The sequence below is a fragment of the Suncus etruscus genome, chromosome 6 (assembly GCF_024139225.1).
Source record: "Suncus etruscus isolate mSunEtr1 chromosome 6, mSunEtr1.pri.cur, whole genome shotgun sequence".
Classification (NCBI taxonomy): domain Eukaryota; kingdom Metazoa; phylum Chordata; class Mammalia; order Eulipotyphla; family Soricidae; genus Suncus; species Suncus etruscus.
Window position 1 is genome coordinate 53,188,066 of NC_064853.1, and position 19,607 is coordinate 53,207,672.

At 42.5% G+C, this 19,607-nt stretch overlaps 1 protein-coding gene across 5 annotated transcripts; it reads left to right on the forward strand.

Annotated features, from left to right (window-relative positions):
* Positions 1 to 3,149: 3,149 nt before the first annotated feature.
* On the forward strand, positions 3,150 to 19,125 carry SRSF10 (serine and arginine rich splicing factor 10). Of its 5 annotated transcripts, XM_049775204.1 has the most exons (7): positions 3,150 to 3,309; positions 4,970 to 5,074; positions 11,605 to 11,708; positions 13,478 to 13,640; positions 14,037 to 14,090; positions 14,222 to 14,323; positions 17,861 to 19,125. In XM_049775204.1, the coding sequence occupies exons 1-7, from the start codon at positions 3,245 to 3,247 to the stop codon at positions 17,919 to 17,921; spliced, it is 654 nt and encodes a 217-aa protein (XP_049631161.1). In that variant the 5' UTR covers positions 3,150 to 3,244; the 3' UTR covers positions 17,922 to 19,125. The 5 variants fall into 5 exon arrangements, with proteins under 5 accessions (XP_049631161.1, XP_049631162.1, XP_049631163.1 ...); XM_049775205.1 differs by lacking the exon at positions 14,222 to 14,323; XM_049775206.1 differs by lacking the exon at positions 14,222 to 14,323 and having other exon boundaries at positions 14,040 to 14,090.
* Positions 19,126 to 19,607: the final 482 nt, after the last annotated feature.

Consider the following 19,607-nt stretch of genomic DNA (forward strand, 5'->3'; position numbering starts at 1 on the left):
CCATGAAAAATCCTAGGTAAAATTTGAGAATCTCAGGCTCCAACCTGGGGTCCATCAAGAAATCAGGTGACGGGGATCATTTCCCACACCAGGCAGAGCCAGGTGCAGTTTGACAACTGTTTTCTTGCTGATGAAACATGAGGTCTGTCTACACAGTGTTAGTGCTCAGAGAAAATCCTCATGGGCACTTCCCTGAGTGACTGATGTGTGGTCAAGAGGAAGGCAGTAGACACCTTTCTGGAGACTATCAGCTCTCTTTCCCACTTCTCAGATGCCAACCAGGGAACCCTACTCCTTTCTGTGGGTGTCTCATCTCCCAAGGCAACATAAAGTCTGTCACTAGCATGGGACACCACGACGGGTCCCTTGAGAACTGCCAGGCATGATTCAAACCTCCTCCCAGTCTCAAGTTGCCAGTCATAAAGTTAAATGTCATTACACTGTACTTGAATTTTCTGATAACTAAGTGACCAATGTGTTTACACGCTAATAGGTGGTCCCTCATCTCCAAAAGCTGAATCTTATGTGCCTGGAAATGTTCTCTAAATAATTCCTAGAATCCTTTGTTTGTGGGATGGGGGATGAGTGGAGGGTGGGTATGAGGTATGAGGTCTCAAATCAAAACTTCATCAAACATTATTTGTCTTGTTTTATGTTCCATATGCCACAGTGTTTTTCCAATAATGAAGGAAAGTGCTTGCATTCAGTTGTGTCATTATGTTTATTTACCCTCTTAAGTTCTGATTCAGTAATATCTAACAGCTATTATGTACAAAGTTCTTCAGGATCTGTTGCAAGTCAGCCCCTGAAGAGGTTGACTGATGGAGGGATGGAGGATGAGGTCTTTCCCCTCCAGCTTGGAGCACGCGTCTGCCACCCTGTCCAGCCGACGGTTCAGTCAGGCTTGTGGAAATATTAGCATTATTTGGTGGACAAGACTGAAGTCCAAAGACTCAGCATAAGTCCCAGCCCAAAGCCTCTCGCCTTCCACAGACTCTTATTTTTATCCCCCAGAATCAGGTACCACCCAATGGTGGGATCAGATACCACCCAAATGGTGGAAGCAGAATCAGGTACCACCCTAGAGTGGGGGCAGAAGTGCCAGGTCACACCCTAGGGTAGGGCACAATCACCAGAGTAGGGTCAGTAACATAATAATCCCCTATTTACATACACAACAAGGATCATCCATAATTTGTCGTTGTAAAGGATTCCTGAGAGCTAAAAGTTGAAGAAATCACTGCAATACTGGTGCATACCCAGAAAACCATTAGCAACAAAGAATACACTGTAAAAGATAAGAGAGACTAATCTGGCTATGTCCTGCCTGGACGTCAATCTTTTGTTTTGGTGGCACGTTTGGGGCCACATTCGGCCCAGTGAGTTACTCCCAGTACACCAGACCTGTGAAGCTGATGAAATCCATTTGGTACTGTTAGCTGAGGATCAATTTCCCACCAAAGCATAGGAAGCCCTTTGGACTGTATCTCCCCCACTTCCTTCCCAATAGTCTTTTGTTTTGGGGCCACACCCTGCTGCGCTCAGGGGTTACTATTGGCTCTCTGCCCTTAGAAATCACTCTTGGCGGCCCCGAGAGAGATCCAGGACCTAAGGTGGTTGGTTCGAATTCCGGTGTCCCATATGGTCCCCCGTGCCTGCCAGGAGCTATTTCTGAGCAGACAGCCAGGAGTAACCCCTGAGCACCGCCGAGTGTGGCCCCCCCCCAAAAAAAAAAGAAGTCACTCTTGACAGGCAGGGGGTGGTGGTGGTGAGAACATCTGGGATGCCACGAACAAACCCGGCCGTGTGCAAGGCAAATCTCCTATCCACTGTGCTGTCGCTCAGGCCCCATAAGTCTTTTCTTGGTTTTGCGTTTTGGACCACACCAGGCAGAGCCTGGGGGACGCTATGATGTGCCAGGGATCGAACAAGCGTCCTAAGTGCTGTACTATTTCTCGAACAACCCCGCTCCACCCCACAGTAGTCTTAAAAGGGAAGAAAACAGCATGAATGTAACGACCCAGAAGGGTCTGGCCAAGTGCAATCCAAGCACAAAACTCAGGGAGGACCCCAACTCCCCACTGATGCGGGGAACCCTGGAGAGGTAGGCCCTTTTCTTTACAAAGGCACACCCCTTATTTTCACACTCAATTCAAAAGCCTGCAAAGTGTTCTCCTGCTGTGCAATGATCTAATAAAATAAATCAAAGCAAAACTGTGGGTATAAGGTGAGCTGTAAATAAATCTAAGGCACACTCTCCAAGGAATAATGTTTAAAACTTTGGGGCCCTGAGAGATAGCACAGGTAGGGGCAAATTTGCCAAAAAAGCGGCTGACCCCAGACCGACATTGGTTCGAATCCCGGCATCCCATATGATCCCCCCCATGCCTGCCTGGAGTGATTTCTTAGTACAGAGCCAGGAGAAACCCCTGAGAGCCGCCCGGTGTGGCCCAAAAACCAAAATAACAATAATAATTAATGTTAATGTTCAAAAGTTCCTCCAACTAGTAATAATTGTGAAGTTTGGTATAAGAGTTAACGCATCTTTTTAGTTGTTGTTTTTTTTGGGGGGCCACACCCGGTGATGCTCAGGGGTTCCTCCTAGGCTCTGAGCTCAGAAATCGCTCCTGGCAGGCTTGGGGAGGGGGTCCCCTCTGGTACTCCGGGGAATCGAACCGCGGCCCGTGTTGGGCTAGCGCGTGCAACTAAGGCAAACGCCCGCCCGCCGCGCTACCTCCGGGGGAGGGGGAGCCCGAGCACGCCCGGCCGAAAAGGGCGGGAAAAGCAAGCAAGCCAGCCAGCAAGAAAGAATGGGCCGAGGGGCCGCCCGCCTGGGGAGGGGAGCGCGAGCGCGAGCGCGAGAAACCAATGAATGAGCACGAGAACGAGAACGCGGCCGCGCCGGCTCGAAAAAAAAAAAAAAAACCCGAGTTCGACGCAGGCGCAGACGCACGCCGAGTAGATCTCGCGAGAAAAGAACCGTGGCGGGCCGGCTCCTTCCGGCCGAATCGCAGTCGGAATCGGAGAGAGGTGGGAGGGGGAGAGTAGGAGGCGGGAGCGAAGTCTCGCGAGAACTGCTGGTTGCCTGCGCGCCGAGCCCGCCCCTCCGGCGGCGTCTGCGTGCGCGCGCGCGCGTGCGTGGTAGAGGGAGAGAGCGAGCGAGCGAGTGTGCGAGCGTGTCTGGCCGCTGCGCCGAGCCCGTTAGCGCCCTTGGCCGAGAGTCCCGCCGGCGTCGCGTCGCGTCATGTCCCGCTACCTGCGCCCCCCGAACACGTCGCTGTTCGTCCGGAACGTGGCGGACGACACCCGGTAGGGGCTGCGGGGGGCGGGGCGGGGGGCTCCGGCCTAGGCGGGAGGGGGAGGCCTGAGCGAGCGCCCGGAGGACGGGCCGGGGCGAAGATGGCGGGACCCGCGCACGCCGGGCCAGGCAGGGCCGAGTGGAACCCGGCCGCGTGGCGGGGTTTGCGCTCGCTCTCTTCCCCCCCATGCACACCCCCAAAAGCCGCGCGTCGGGCCCCCCTCTCTCCTCCCTCTGGATTCTCTTGCTCCAGCCACACGCGCACGCCATGCACACCCCCCCACGCCCATTGATTTCTGCAAGTGGGCCTCCTTCGGGGTGCACGCCCCCTCCCCCACGGCGGGCCGATCTGGGGGTCCGCGTGGCTGGTCTGGGTTTGCAGCGAAGTCGTCGCAAGCTCAGAAAGGGGATTTGATTGATTGATTTCTTTCTTTTGGGTATGTGTGAGGTTTGTGATGTTTGGCTTTTTTTCATTTTTTTTTCTACTTTAAGTCGGAGCTGTTTTTGAAGAAGAAGAGAGCCGTGTAGAGATTTTGGGGGGAAAGCACAAGGGAATGTTAAAGGGGTCCCAAACTTATCGGACACCTGAGAAGGTTTGAGGAAGGCTGCCTTGGATGGCTCCCTCCACACCAGGCCTTTTGTTCTGTCTGCCCAGGCGCTTTCCTTGACTTCCATCTAGATCAGGGGTCCTCAAACTTACTAAACAGGGGGCCAGTTCACTGTCCTTCAGACTGTTGGAGGGCCAGATTCTAGTAAAAACAAAAATTATGAACACATTTCTATGCACGCTGCATATATCTTATTTTAGAAGTGAAGAAACAAAATGGGAATAAATACAATATGTGGCCCCGCGGGCCGTAGTTTGAAGACCCCCTGATCTAGATGAACAAAATTTGGGTTTTTTGTTTTGTTGTGTCTCTTTCGGGGAGACCTCTTTAGCCACAGAACGAGGCTTTTGTGTTTCGCGGAGGAGTGCTTCTCCCGGCCCTCCTCCTCCTTCACCTGGAAACATTGGGGAGCCTGTGTGCTTTTTTTTCTTTTTGTCGTTTTCTTTTGGGGGGTGGGAAGCACGCAGTCGTGTGATGGTCGTGTCTAGAAATAAAACATTCTTTGACACTTATAAGCAGAATTTAGGGCGGTATTTGGAGCCTCTCGAGATAGATACCTGTTGTTTGTAAGCGCATCTGAAACTGGGTGGATAGACGTGGCGCTTACTCAAAATATTATGGTTTTGTCGTGCTGTGAAGGAAGAGCCATCCGCAGTACTTAAACACAATGTTAAGTCGATCTCCTTTGAACCAAACGGTGGGTGTGGGTGTAGGTAGAAACGGGGATCACTTGGGATCAAGTTTTCTGGAACGTCTCTTGATGTAAAATAGCAATACGTTTTAGTGTCTGCTGCCTTGTTCCAAACTCTTGTCCAAATCTTTTGTCTAAAATACTATTACCTATTTTATTGTATTTTTTGGTATGTTCCGAAAATCAGCTCTTCGTGTTGAGCTTTTTTTTCTTTCCCTAAAAACCCAAGTTTTTGAAGGTGTGAGGAACGTAGCAAATCGATCTTTATAAATAACTGCGCTGTTACCGTAAGACACTTCCTTCCATGTAGGGAAAACCTTGAAGGGAATAGACGTAAAAATTTGGAATCTATTTTTTTTTACAACGTTTTAGGTCCGAAGATTTACGGCGGGAATTTGGTCGTTATGGGCCAATAGTTGATGTGTATGTTCCGCTTGATTTCTACACTCGCCGACCCAGAGGATTTGCTTATGTCCAATATCCTTTCTTCAGATGGCTGATTAGTGAGGGGTGTTGAAGTTTGAAATTCAAGTTTATGTCAGAGGTAACATCTAAAAAGTAGTTGTTTTCTCTCTCTGTCCTACTAAATGTCTTCAAATTTTGAAAATTAATTCTGATTCACATTCTTAACTATTTCTTAAAGTTAATCCGAAATAGTAAAATATTTAAATGCCCATTCTTGCTGGTGATAACTCAAATCAGTGATAATAATAATGTGATTTGAATTTGAATGCAGTGGTTGCTGCCACCTTAATGTAAGTCAAATGAAAGATTGGTGTGTTCTTGTGCTTAGCAATTGAAGTTTGGTGTTTTTATTTGTTAATTTGAATCACTTGATCAAAACAAATTGTATAACAATGAGGTAAACTTCTTTAATATTGTCCCCTAATTTGCTGTCCTCTGTTGTTACCTCAGAGAATGTAAAGCTGTACAGTTATGGCGACCCCAAAGAGAAAGCATGAAAGAACATTTAGAGTAGAGTTCAACACTTAAGGCAAGTAGACAAGCCAAAGACCTCTTAAGGATCAGGCTTGAAGAGAAGGGAGAGTTTGGGAAAAGAAAAAATAAAGAAAAGCTGGAAGAAGGACAAGCCTAATGGGAGACAAAGCCTCGCTTTACCTACAAAAGGGGGAAAAGGTTGTTTTTCAAAGTTAAAGATAAAGCCATCTGTCATATTTGGCCAAGCATCTCATGACAAGTCCTTCTGACAAGCACTTAAAGAGTTAAAGGTCAAGATGAAGTTGAATGATGGCCGAGATTAAAGGAGTCATACCTGATGTATCCTACAGAATAACTATTTTCTTTTTTTTTTTTTCTCCCCTCCTTTAAAAATTTGTAAGTAGTTATTTTCAAAAACTATCCTGGTTTGGTCGAGTGGCAACACCTGTAACTTGGTTTATGTGGGCCTTTGTTGTTGTGATTGTGGTCTTGTATACATGAACTCTTAGTTTTGTGAGTTAAAAGTGTACCAGAATATGGGGCCAGAGAGAGAGCATGGAGGTAGGGCGTTTGCCTTGCATGCAGAAGGACGGTGGGTGGTTCGAATCCTGGCATCCCATATGGTCCCCTGAGCGCTGCCGGGTGTGACCCCCCCCCCCAATAAAGTGTACCAGTATATAATGCTAAGTTAGTGCAGTATATGTATATTTTTGGGCCAGGTAATCAGTTGCCATAGAATAGAATTAGTGCTCTTTGAACTACTGGCAAGAAGTTCTGGGGCTGTCTAGCTAATTTCTTAGCTGCAGACCAGTTCATGTACAGATAGTTAGAAACTGTCACAGTGGATTTTTTTCGTAGGATCAGATCCATTAGCCATACTGTTTTATAACTAGATGTCTGTCTGGCTGCATCGTGTGCGTGCTTATACTCTTGAAACCTGCTGGTCCTAAATGGATTGCAGAGGCCTTATCCCTTGTAAGGGTACCTAAATCCCTGAAGTTCAGTTTTAGATGACATTACTCACTGACATCATGGGTTTGGTTGTAGAATTTTGGGCTAAGAAGATCTCTTTTATGTTTTATTTTGGGGTGCCATACCTTGTAGTGCTCAGAAATCACTCCTGGCAAGTTGGGGGCGACTGTGTGGGATGCTGGAGATAGAAACCCAGTCAGCCGTATGCAAGATGATGGTCCACCATGCTTTGCTATTGCTCTACCACCACCCCTCCCAAGACGAAAAGTTGTTAATTTTAATGGTCTCTTCAGATTTGATGAAGGAAAAAAGCCTTGTTAATGAGTTAAAAAAAAAAAAAAAGATGATATAGCACAGCGGTAGGGCATTTGCCTTGCATGCTGCCGACCTGGGCCCTGGCATCTCATGGTCCCAGAGCCTCCCAAGAGTAGTAACCCGAGTGTCTCACGGTGTGGCCCCCCCAAAAAAGGGGGGGTAAAACAACATATGATTTGGTTTTGGATTGGTGTTTTTAGTTTTTTTGTACTTGGGTCACTCCTGCCCAGTGGGGCTAGAGGGACTATTTGGGGGTGCTGGGGATCAGTCCTGGGTCACACACATTTGAGCCTGAGTTCTTTACTATGCTATCACTCTGGATTTGGGGTGGGGGTTAAAGAGATGATGCATTTTTTTTTCTCTTCTTTCCTAATTTTTTAACTTACTTTAATTGATTGGTTGTTGGGCCACACCCAGCGATGCTCAGGGGTTACTCCTGGCTCTGCACTCAAAAATCATCCCTGGCAGGCTGGAGGTCCATATGGGTGCCAGGAATCGAACCAGGGTGCACCCCCCCACACACACACAATAGGCCGAATGCAATTCAAACTCCCTACCTCTGTGCCTGTCTCTCCAGCCTGATGATGCTTTTATGTCTTGGAATGCTGATCTGATTTTATCTAGGGTATAGTATCAGGAGTTTGGATGTGTGGTACTTGATGTCAGGGCTCCAGAGATAATATAATGGGGCTTGCATGCAGCTGACCCGGGGTTTAATCCCCCAACATTCCATATGGTCTTCCTGAGAAGACTCAGGTAATTCCTGAGTGCAGAGCCAGGGGTAACAACCCAAAAGTACCAACTTTGTTTTTGTTTTTGCGGAGGAGCCACTCTTGGTGACACTCAGGGGTTACTACTGGCTGTGCTCTCAGAAATTGCTCCTGGCTTGGGGGACCATATGGGATGCTGGGGGATTGAACCGTGGTCCGTCCTAGGCTAGCGCTAGTGCCGACAAGGCAGACGCAGACGCCTTACTGCTTGCGCCACCGCTCTGGCCCAAAAAAAGTACCAAGTTCTATAGGAATTTGAAGAGTGTGTGTAAATTTAAATGGGACACAATGCAGTCTGGTTTTAAAAAGTATCAAGGAGCCAGAGCAGTGGTACAGTGAGTAAAGCACTTGCCTTGCACTCTGCCAACCTAAATTTAATCCCCAGTCTCCCTTTTAGTTCCCCTGAGCCTTGCCAGAATGGACCCCTTCCACCAAATATATCAGCTTTGGGGGACTAGGGAGGTAATTCAGAGAGTTCATGCTTTGCATGCCAGAGTTCTTCAGTTTCTGGCACTGCCTGGGGCCACAGCTGGCAGTGCTTGGATTACTCCTGGCTCTGCAGTCAGAAATCACTCCTGGCAGGCTCTGGAGACCATATGGGATGCCGGGGATCAAATTGGGGTTAGCCACATGCACGGCAAATGGCCTACCCTTTTATTGCTTTGGCCCCTAAAAAATTTTTTTTTGTTTTGGGTCACACCCAGCAGCACTTGGGGGACCGTATGGGATGCTGGGATTCGAACCACCTTCCTTCTGCCTTCCAAGACAAATGCCCTACCTCCATACTATCTCTCCGGCCCCCCCAAATTTTTTTGTATTGTTTCTTGGAGTGATAAAGTTAGGATACCCTATAAGTGAACTTAACTCCTTTTGGGGGGGGCAGGGTTCACACCTGGTAGGGTTTGGTGTCAGGGGTTACTCCTGGCTTTATGCTCAGAAATCGCTTCTGGCAGGATCAGGGGAACCATATGAGATGCCGGGATTTGAACCACCGTCCTTGTGCATGCAAGGCAAACACCTTACCTCCATGCTTTCTCTCTGGCCCCCAAACTTAACTCCTTTTAATTTAGAGCCTAGCTGCATTAATGTTGAAGTGTTCAGTACAGTGTCAGTATTCTTAGTTGTCTTTCAACTTTTCCCATTATATAAATTCAATATTTCGATATTATATTGACAATCCAATGATTTCTTCTTTTGGAGGGGGGTTTGAGCCACACCCATTGGTGGTGCTCAGGGGTTACTCCTGGCTCTGTGATCAGAAATTGCTCTGGCAGGCTCAGGGGACTGTATGGGATGCTGGGAATCAAACCCTGGTCTGTACTGGGTTGGCTGCATGCAAGACGAACGCCTTACCCCGAAGTGCTATCTCTTCAGCTTCTGAAAATCTAATGATTTCTAACTTGAAAAACTTACTAACCTTACAGAAGATGGGGGATGTTTCTTTTGTTTGTTTTTGGGGGCCATACTTGGCAACGCTCAGGGGTTACTCCTGGCTCTTTGCTCAGAAATCACTCCTGGCAGGTTTGGGGGGACCACATGGGATGTTGGGGATTGAACCGTGGTACTGCATATGGTCCCCCAAGCACCACAGGGGCGATTAACTGTAGAAGCCTGAATATCTTATGACCAAAAAAGGTAAAACAAAAAAACAAAAACCCAAACCCTACACTCCTCAAATTAAGAAATAGAAACAAGTTTAGATCATTATTTTTCAGGACACAATGAAAATCCAGACCCAACTCTATCTTCCTAAAACTATTATGCCAGGCCTTACTACTCTGGTAGAATGCTGGTTTTAGAAAAGAGCAAACCTAGGACAAAATAGCTTTGTGAGGACTGGAGAGCGGGGTACATGGCTCAGCATGTACTAAACTGTGTGTGGGGGCTCCTGGACTTAATTCCCAATATTGCCAAAAATATTTATCTATTTATAACTATAAAGTTTGGAGCCGGAGTTGATAGCACAGTAGTAAGGGAAGGGTGTTTGCCTTGTATGCTGCCAACCTGGGACAGACCCAGGTTCCATCCCTGGCATCCTATATGTTTCCTGAGCCTGCCAGGAGCTATTTCTGAGTGCAGAGCCAGAGTAACCCGAGTGCCGCCCCCCACCCTCCCCCCAAAAAACCTATAAAGTTCAAACCAAAGTGGGCTGGAGTGATAGCACACTATCCTGTCAGGAGCGATTTCTGAGGGCAGAGCCAGAAGTAACCCTGAGCTCTGCCAGGTTTGGCCCAGAAAACCACAGTAAAAGGGGAAAAAAATGGAAGGATAAGACTGCTTCTCAGTAGCTAGAGCAGTGGCACAAGAAGTAGGGCATTTGCCTTGCATGCGACTGACCAGAGAGAGAGAGAGAGAGATCCTCAAAGGGTGAAAGAGATAGCAGAGCAGGTAAAGCATTCTGCTTGCATGTGGTTGACTGAGATTTGGTGCTAGGACCCCATATGGACCCTGAGCAATGACACCAGGCACCAGGAGTGATCCCTGAGCATCACCAAGTGTGCCCAGAAAAAAAATCCAGATTGCTTCTAAAATAAAAAATAAGTACCAGTAATTCATATTTGAGACTAATATATAAACATAAAACTCCTAAATTGTAAACCAGTTCCAAACTCGCTTTTTTTTCTCCCTCTAAACTCACTTTTCAAGAATCTATATTTAGCATAATTTTTTTCCAGTCCAGTATCTTTAGAAATGATTTGATACTTCTTAGCAGCATGCTTTTTATATAGCTTATGCATGCGTTTGGTGTGCTTTGGTTATAGTGATGTACTAAGTATTGCTTGATTCTGTCTTGATAAACACAAACGGCAAGTGTACCAGTCTTCCCTGGCAGTCTAAGGAAGATAATTATAGGTAATGGTGCCAAATAGTCTTTATAGACAGCAGAATTAATTTGAGGTTAATTTAAGTTTTCATCTTGCAAGATAAGGTATAGTTTGTTTGCTTACATAAGAACTATTGACTTTTCCTTTTTTTTTTTTTTTTTTTTTTCTTTTTTTAAATTTTTGGGTCACACCCAGCTCTACGCTCAGAAATCACTCCTGGCAGGCTCAGGGGACCATATGGGATGCCAGGATTCGTCCTTCTGCATGCAAGGCAAATAAATGCCCTACCTTCATGCTCTCTCTCTAGCCCTAGAACTATTGACATTTTCATTTAGAACAAGAACATGAGGGGCCTGAGCAATAGCATGTGATAGGGTGTTTGCCTTGCATGCAGCGGATCCAGGACAGACCTCCATTTGATCCCTGGCGTCCCATATGGTCCCTTGAGCCAGGAGCAATTTCTGAATGCATAGCCAGGAGTAACCCCTGACCATCACAGGATGTGGCCCAAAAAAGGCAGAAAAAAAGAAGAGCATGAAAACTTTTTTTTTTTTTTTTTGGTTTTTGGTTTTGGGGCCACACCCGGCAGTGCTCAGGGGTTACTCCTGGCTGTCTGCTCAGAAATAGCTCCTGGCAGGCACGGGGACCATATGGGACACCGGGATTCGACCCAATCACCTTTGGTCCTGGATCGGCTGCTTAACAAGGCAAACACTGCTGTGCTATCTCTCTGGGCCCATATGAAAACTTTAATTTTTGTTGTTTTTTGGTTTGGGGGCCACACTCAGCCACTGGGGGTATTCTTGGCTATGCTCATAAATCACTCCTGGCAGGCTGGGAGCCACATGGGATGCTGGGGATAAAACTCGGGTCAGCCGCTTGTAAGGCAAATTCCCTACCTGTTGTGCTATACTTTAATTTTTACGTAATTTTTTTAATTCAGAAAAATTTTAATGGGTTTGCTTGGTAGTTCAGCTGTCACCAATCTTAAGCTTTTTCTTGTGTAGCTTAGAAAATCACAAGCAGCACTTAAATACAGTGAAGTATTTATAGCTGAATCAGCCAACAACTCGGTAGGGTCTAATTTCCTTTTTTAAGACAATTTTAAAATTGTGTGACTTACCAATTGAGCTTTCATTTGTTATCAAAGTTTACAAAATTTGCCAAGCCCCTTAACATTTAGCACATTTGAGGATGTTCGAGATGCTGAAGATGCTTTACATAATTTGGACAGAAAATGGATTTGTGGACGCCAAATTGAAATACAGTTTGCACAGGGGGATCGGAAAAGTAAGTACCTGTTTTTCTCCTGGTATGTGTATTACATTACTTTAGACAAGTATTTTAAGATTTCTATAAGTATTTATGCGATCTGTCTGTCCAACGCCCAAGAAGATAGTTTTTGAAAAGAGTGTATACATATATCTGTGCATCTATGCTATTTTCCAATTGTATTTGCTAGATTAGTATATATATATATATAGATATAGATATAGATATATATATATATATTAGTATATATACATAGTATATGGTGCTTGGAGAGTTTGAAAAAAATGGTCACTTCAGAAATTATAGATACCATCAGGCATTTTTATTTTTATTTTTTTGGTTTTGGTTTTTGGGCCACACCCGGCGGTGCTCAGGGGTTACTCCTGGCTATCTGCTCAGAAATAGTTACTGGCAGGCACAGGGGACCATATGGGACACAGATTCGAACCAATCACCTTGGGTCCTGGATCAGCAAACGCTGCTGTGCTATCTCTTCGGCCCCAGGCATTTTCTTAAGAGTAGAGGGAGATTGGGTGATACTGAAAGGCCATATTTAAAAGAATTTCTTTTTATTAGTATCTGATATTCTATTTTTATAGTGTTAGATATCATGTGTTAATTTCATTTTCAGTTAGGTAGAATTGTAAGCTGTAGGTCAATTAGATCGAGTTTGGTTTCTTTGGGGGGCACACACGGGCACTTTGGTTACTCCTGGCTATGCTCTCAGAAATCGCTCCTGGCTAGGGGGACCATATGGAACACCAGGGGATTGAACCCAAGTCCATCCTAGGTCGGCTGCATGCAAGGCAAATGCCCTGTCGCTGTGCTCCCAGGCTCCAAGTTAGACCTAGTTTTGATTTTTAATTCAACCTGTTACTTAGGGCAAGATAATAAAAGGATTAAAATAAGAGGAATACTTATGTAGAAATAAGTTTGGTGATACTGGGGGTTATCTTTTTCTATCATACTCATACTATTCCATGGTATGGGTGTCTTGAGACATTCAATGTGTTGTTTACTTTCTTGTGGTCTCAGAACTATAAGATGATATTACTACTATATTGATGGAAACCATGTGTGTTGATACCAAATTAGTATGTTTCAAAAGCTTATCAAAGTGATTGATATACTCAGCAATAAATTGCAATAGTGATGGGTCAATATAATTGTAAATAAATTAGCTGAGGAAATATTGAGTATTTTTACAGTTTTGAAATATTTTCTTGAGTCAGAGAGTTCAATAGCGTCACAGTCCTTGAGAACTTCTTGGGGGGGTTAAAGGGATAGACTTGAATATAAAGACTTAATACTTACCTTTTTTGTTTTGTTTTGTTTTGTTTTGTTTTGGGGTCACACCTGGCAGCACTCTGGTTACTCCTGGCTCTAGGCTCAGAAATCATTCCTGGCAGGGTAGGGGGACCCTATGGGATGCCGGGATTCGAACCAGTGCCCTTCTGCATTGAAAGGCCAAATGCCTTACCTCCATGCTATCTCTCTGGCCCCATTATTAACATTCTTGATACAGGTTAGAAGGAAGAGGAGGGGATACAGACATTCTTAAAAATTTACAACTTGGCTGGAGAAATAGCATGGAGGTAGGGCATTTGCCTTGTATGCAGAAGATCGGTGGTTTGAATCCTGGCGTCCCATAGGTTCCCCCGAGCCTCCCAGGAGCAATTTCTGATCATAAAGCCAAGAGTAAAAACCCTGAGCGCTGCGGGGTGTGGACCCCCCCCCAAATTTGCAACTTGATTAAGATTTCTAAGTATTTCTCTACATTTTCATAGCTCCAAATCAGATGAAAGCCAAGGAAGGGAGGAATGTGTACAGCTCTTCACGCTATGATGATTATGACAGATACAGACGTTCTCGAAGCCGAAGTTATGAAAGGAGGAGGTCAAGAAGTCGATCCTTTGATTACAACTATAGAAGATCTTATAGTCCTAGAAAGTAAGTGTTATGTGTAGCAGCACACAACAGTCCTTCAGAAAGGATTTACTTTTTTTTTTTTTTTACTTTTTTATATACCTATAAAACACTTTGTGTGCTTCATTTATATAAAAAGATATTTTAGTGCTTTGTTTAAAACTTTTATGATTTGCTTTTTTAGTTTAATTTTTGGGGTCTGGCAGTGCTCAGGGGTTACTTCTGGCTCTGCACACAGCAATTAACAGTGCTAGGGGAACCGTATGGGATGCTGGTGATCAAACCCAGGACAGACGTTTGCAAAGCAAGCGCACTACCCACTGTAGTATTTCTCAGGCCCCATGGTTCTCTTTAAATGTGAAAATTCTAAAGACTAAATAGACATTTGTCACTCTTTGCTTTTTCTGATACACTTTTTAGCAGTAGACCGACGGGAAGACCACGGCGTAGCAGAAGCCATTCCGACAATGATAGGTAAATAATTTTGTTTTGAGAAAGACTTATGTATTTTTCAATTTCAGAGTGAACTTTTGCTCTAAAAATAACATTTGGTTAATATAGAATCTAATTTTTACTCTAATTGTATCTCTCCTCTGTTTTAAAAGATTCAAACACCGAAATCGATCTTTTTCAAGATCTAAATCCAATTCAAGATCACGGTCCAAGTCCCAGCCCAAGAAAGAAATGAAGGCTAAATCACGTTCTAGGTCTGCATCTCATACCAAATCTAGAGGCACCTCTAAAACAGATTCCAAAACACATTTTAAGTCTGGCTCAAGATATGAAAAGGAATCAAGGAAAAAAGAACCACCTAGATCCAAATCTCAGTCAAGATCACAGTCTAGGTCTAGGTCAAAATCTAGATCAAGGTCTTGGACTAGTCCTAAGTCCAGTGGCCACTGATAGTACAAAACATGATTTTTTAGGCATGTATCATTCATTTACTCAGTTTGGTTTACTTAAATTATCAGGAATACAATGTTGCAATGATGCTTAAAAAACACTTGTCAGTTTTCCCTGTACCAGGCAATGGTTATAATTAAAATGATAACACTGTTGAGAAGCCACTCTTAAGAGTCCAGTTTGTTTAATGTTATGGGCAGCTACCAATGTGTGGTGTCTCTGTATATTTTTGTAAAGATTCTCCATTTTTATGCTTGAGTATTGGTGAAAAGATGTTGGTTGACCATAATTTGCAACATTGTCTTATTAAAATAAACTTTCATATCCATATTTGGTAGAACTGTTAACGTAGAAATGTAGCTTGCTATAAATAAGATAGAATGATACAAAAATGAAGTTGTAGCCAGAATACAACACTGACTGATCAGACACATTTAGGTTCAGGGTGGACCTTTTTTCTAAATGTCTTAGATCCATAATAGTTTGTGACACCTTGCGGAATATTTTGTTGTTGATGTTAACCCCACTGTTTTGGGGAATGATGCCAACTGGGATAAGTAGCATTTCAGGGAGACTGAGTTTTAACTGAAACAGCCTTTGCTGATGTTTTGTTTTGTTTTCTGATATCTGATAATTTGGAATATACAAACATCAGAAAAACTCACCTTGAAATTTAAGCAGTTAAATGATGGCAAAAGTAATTTTGAGAAATAATGCTCTAATGAGCATTTTGACCTTAATATTTGCTTAATTTTCTTACAGCTATTAAAAAGAAAGTAAGTTGTTTCAAAGTAGGTTTTGTTTCTCTGTGTATATGGTGTAAAAGAACTGCATTTTCATGCTTGCAGCACTTGGTGTGTGCATTTGTGTCAAAATTACCTGATTTTGATACAAAGAAGGCTTATTTACACCTTTATTTAAAAAAAAAACAGCACTCCCATTCTAGGTGGTCTGTGGTGCCATAAAATTGTGAATACTCAATGCAAGTTTTGACTATTAATACATTGTGGCAGTCCCTAAATTGAAATGAGAACAAAAGATCCATAACCATTTATATAATTTCAAGCGATTTTGGGGGAGCAGTAAAAGTGACTTGATATGTGTCCAGTCTCATTTCAGAATGAAAGCTAGCATCTTTAATTTTTTTAGATTGCTTGCTTACAGATAAAAGAAATATTGTAGAGAAATGATTCCTTTTAGAGGATTACTTTATTTTGGTTTTCATAATCTAGGCTTTGCCTGTAAAGAACAAAAGATGGCTTTTTAAATACTGTTTGTGGAATGTGTTTAAAGGATTGATTCTAGAACCTTTGTATATTTGATAGTATTTCTAACTTTCATTTCTTTACTGTTTGCAGTTAATGTTCATGTTCTGCTATGCAATCATTTATATGCACGTTTCTTTAATTTTTTTAGATTTTCCTGGATGTATAGTTAAACAGCAAAAAGTCTATTTAAAACTGTAGCAGTAGTTTGCAGTTCTAGTAAAAAGGAAAGATGTGGGGTTAAACTTTGTATTTTCTTTCTTATAGAAGCTTCTAAAAAGGTATTTTTATATGTTCTTTTTAACAAATATTGTGTACGACCTTTAAAACATCAATGTTTGGATCAAAACAAGACCCAGCTTATTTTCTGCTTGCTGTAAATTAAGCAAACATGCTATAATAAAAAACAAATGAAGGAAATGATGATTAACTGGAATTATTATAGTTTTTAATATTCTAAAAATAATTGAAACAATCCTTTGTAGATTTTAGGAATATTTTTAATCAGTGTTGCACTAGGCACAACTTTTACTTTGGAAATAATAGAAATTGTCAGGATACATCTTACATAGCACTTAAAAAGTCCTTATGTAATGTCAAGATCTGTTTTATGATTGCTCTGGTTAAGTAACTAGGTAATTTATAGTGTTAAAACATGTATTAACGTGAAATTTGGGTCACCTAATTGTAAATTTATATTTTCATTATAGTATCTGCTCTTCCCTGTCCTAAACAAAGTATCTTAGGTCTTATATTTACGGCACTACTTAAATATTTTTGCCAATCATGTTGGTAAGCAAAGTTATATTAAGTAATATAAATTTCGGGGAACTGATCTAGGTATTCTGTGGTATCTAGCTATTTTACAATAACAATTATAGCTGCTATTTATTGAGTATAATGTGCCAGACACTGTTCTAAATCTTTATGTGTTAACTCACTCTTCACAAATCCTGAGGTAACTTAATTTCCCCCATAAGAAACTGAGGCACAATGAAAGGCTATAAAAGACAAGGCCTGAATATGGAAGGTCCTTAAGTGATTTTTAGTTTGTTTGGTTTTAGTTTTTGTGCCACACCCACTGATGCTCAGGATTTGCTCTGCACTCAGAAATTACACTTGGTGGGGGTTGTGGGACCATTCCGGGAGTCAAACCCCGGTCAGCAGCATGCAAGGCAAAACACCTTACTAGTTCTATAGTACCAGGGGTCTCAAACTCGTGGCCCATGGGCCGCAAACGGGCCCTCCTTACAACATTTTGTGGCCCTGCCCTAGAGGAATCTTTTTTGTTTTGTTTCAGTTGTTTGGGTCACACCCCCCAATGTTCAAGGCTTACTACTGACTTTGCACTCAAGGATCACTCCAACTTTGCCTCCTGCGGCCCCTAGGTAAATTGAATTTGAGACCCCTGAGTCTATACAATCTGTCAGCCCCAACTTAACTGTTTTTGAAATGTGTGATTTGAGAAACATGAAGATAGCCCATCTGAAATATTTTTAGTCTACTATCTATTTAGAAACACCAGATCTGTTTTGTTTTATGTTGTGTCACTTGAGATTCAGCTTTTCTTTGAGATTTTTTTTGTTAATTCTAAAAGTGACATAGTTTCAAAGGAGTTGTTTTGGTTGAACCCATGTAATTAGGATCCTACCTGAACTTGTTAAGGTTCATCTTGTACTTTGATTTTGGGCTATGCAATTGAGTTCCATCGTCATTGAATACCCATTGTGTGTCTGGCACTGTGCTTCAATGTAGTGTAGATTAACTATATATCAAGACTCAAGTCAGGGCTGACACTTCATCTCTATTTTTTACTTAAGATCTCTCTGCATTTTTTTTTAAGCCAAGTAAGCAAGAAGAAAAATGACAGATAATGCTTCAGTGAGAAAGGAAAGGTGCTACATAGAGTTTGGGCTGTTAAATAACAACCCAGGGAAAAGACCTGGGAACTATTGTACTATTCTCTTGAAAATTTGGCCCAGTAAGCTGCTACATCCAGTTCAACTAACAAAATCCTGTATACCACAGAGAAGAATAAAGAAAATCAAACTGACAAACATCCTTCTTTTATTTAAGACCAAACTGCAGCTGGAATACCCAGTACAGTTCTGCTTACTACACTTCAAGAAAGATCTGAGAAAGCGGAAAAAGAACCAAAGAAGGGCAGTTCAAGCGACCAAAGGGTGGGTGGAAGGTGCTGCAGTATGAATACTGTGTGAATATTTTGACTCTGGTCTGAAAAGATAAAAGAATGTTACCGAAACTACATGGAATAATTGAAGTCCCTTCTCAAGTTTGAAAGTAAGCATTCTAGGACAAATAAAAGGAAATTCAATTTTGTAATTGTGGAAACTAATCCCTAAATTTGAATAGGTTTATATTGATTAATGGTTAACAAGTCCATAATATATTGGGGACTAGGATGTCTGAATACAAAGGAAGACAGCCATAGTTTTGTTACAGTGCCTCTCTTGGTCTGTCTCCAACTAAATTAGGTGAGTAAAGGTATGGTCCAATATAAATTTTTTTTTGGATTATCTTTTGTAATCAGTTCTGTTTTCTCCATTGGCAAATTTTGCCTTTGTTTATTCCAGTGCCAGTGTTTTCTGTTCAATGGTTTGCTTTGTTGGCATCTGAGTTTACTGATGCCACATGCAGTTTACATCTTCCTTAAATTTTCCCAAGTAAAAACTAATACTTGACATCCAGAGGATTGGTCAGTCAATCTCTTCTCACTGCTTTTCTAGTCAGTATATAAAGCTAACATTTACTAAGCCCTTAAGTGTGGGGGAGGGGGACAGACTGAATTAAGTAATTTGGAATAGAAATAGGTAATTTTTCAAATTTTTCAGTAAATGTTTGCTGCGCAGTCTAGTAAATCAGTATACTAGGGCCTCATTGTTTGTTTGAGGTGTATTATTTGTATCTTTTACACCATTTATATCCTCATGTAAATTATACTAAAGTAATCTTGTGGTTATCTACCATTTAAAAATAGCCAGTATTTGTTTGCATCCCATTAACAGATAATGAAAAATTGATGTTTTCATCTGTAATAGATTTATTGTGCAGTGACTGTAATATACTAGAGTTATATTAAGTTGTTAACTCTGCCTCCTCAAAACACATTAGGATTAATCCCCCAAATTAATCTTTGCATTAGATATAAAGGAGACTCTGGGTGCTATAGATGATTTGAGGCAGATAGCTGTTATTCCCAACTTGACTTAGTGTGTTCTGTAATTGAATGTTCACCAAATTATACTTTAGTGATTTACTTGTACATTTTATAGGGACATGTACTGTGTATAGTGAATAAATAATTTTCATAGTATGACAAATGTTTTGATTCCTTAGTTCCTTATTAGGATATGAACTTTGCTTATTGATTCTATCACTCACATATTTGATTTTTGTCATTTCTGCCATACTTAAAACTTTCCTTGTTGGCCGTAGAGATAGCATGGAGGTAAGGCGTTTGCCTTTCATGCAGTAGGTCGGTGGTTCAGATCCCGGCATTCCATAAGATCCCGTGCCTGCCAGGGGCAATTTCTAAGCAGAGCCTGGAGTAACCCCTGAACGCTGCTGTGTGACCCAAAAACCAAAAAAAAAAATTTTTTTTATGCCTACCCAAGATCACACATCAAATTAGTAGTAATACTGAGTTAAGTTTTGCTTTAAAAAAAACTTAAGTTGGGGGCCGGGCGGTGGCGCGCAAGAGGTAAGGTGCCTGCCTTGCCTGTGCTAGCCTTGGACGGACCGCGGTTCGATCCCCCAGTGCCCCATATGGTCCCCCAAGCCAGGAGCAACTTCTGAGCGCATA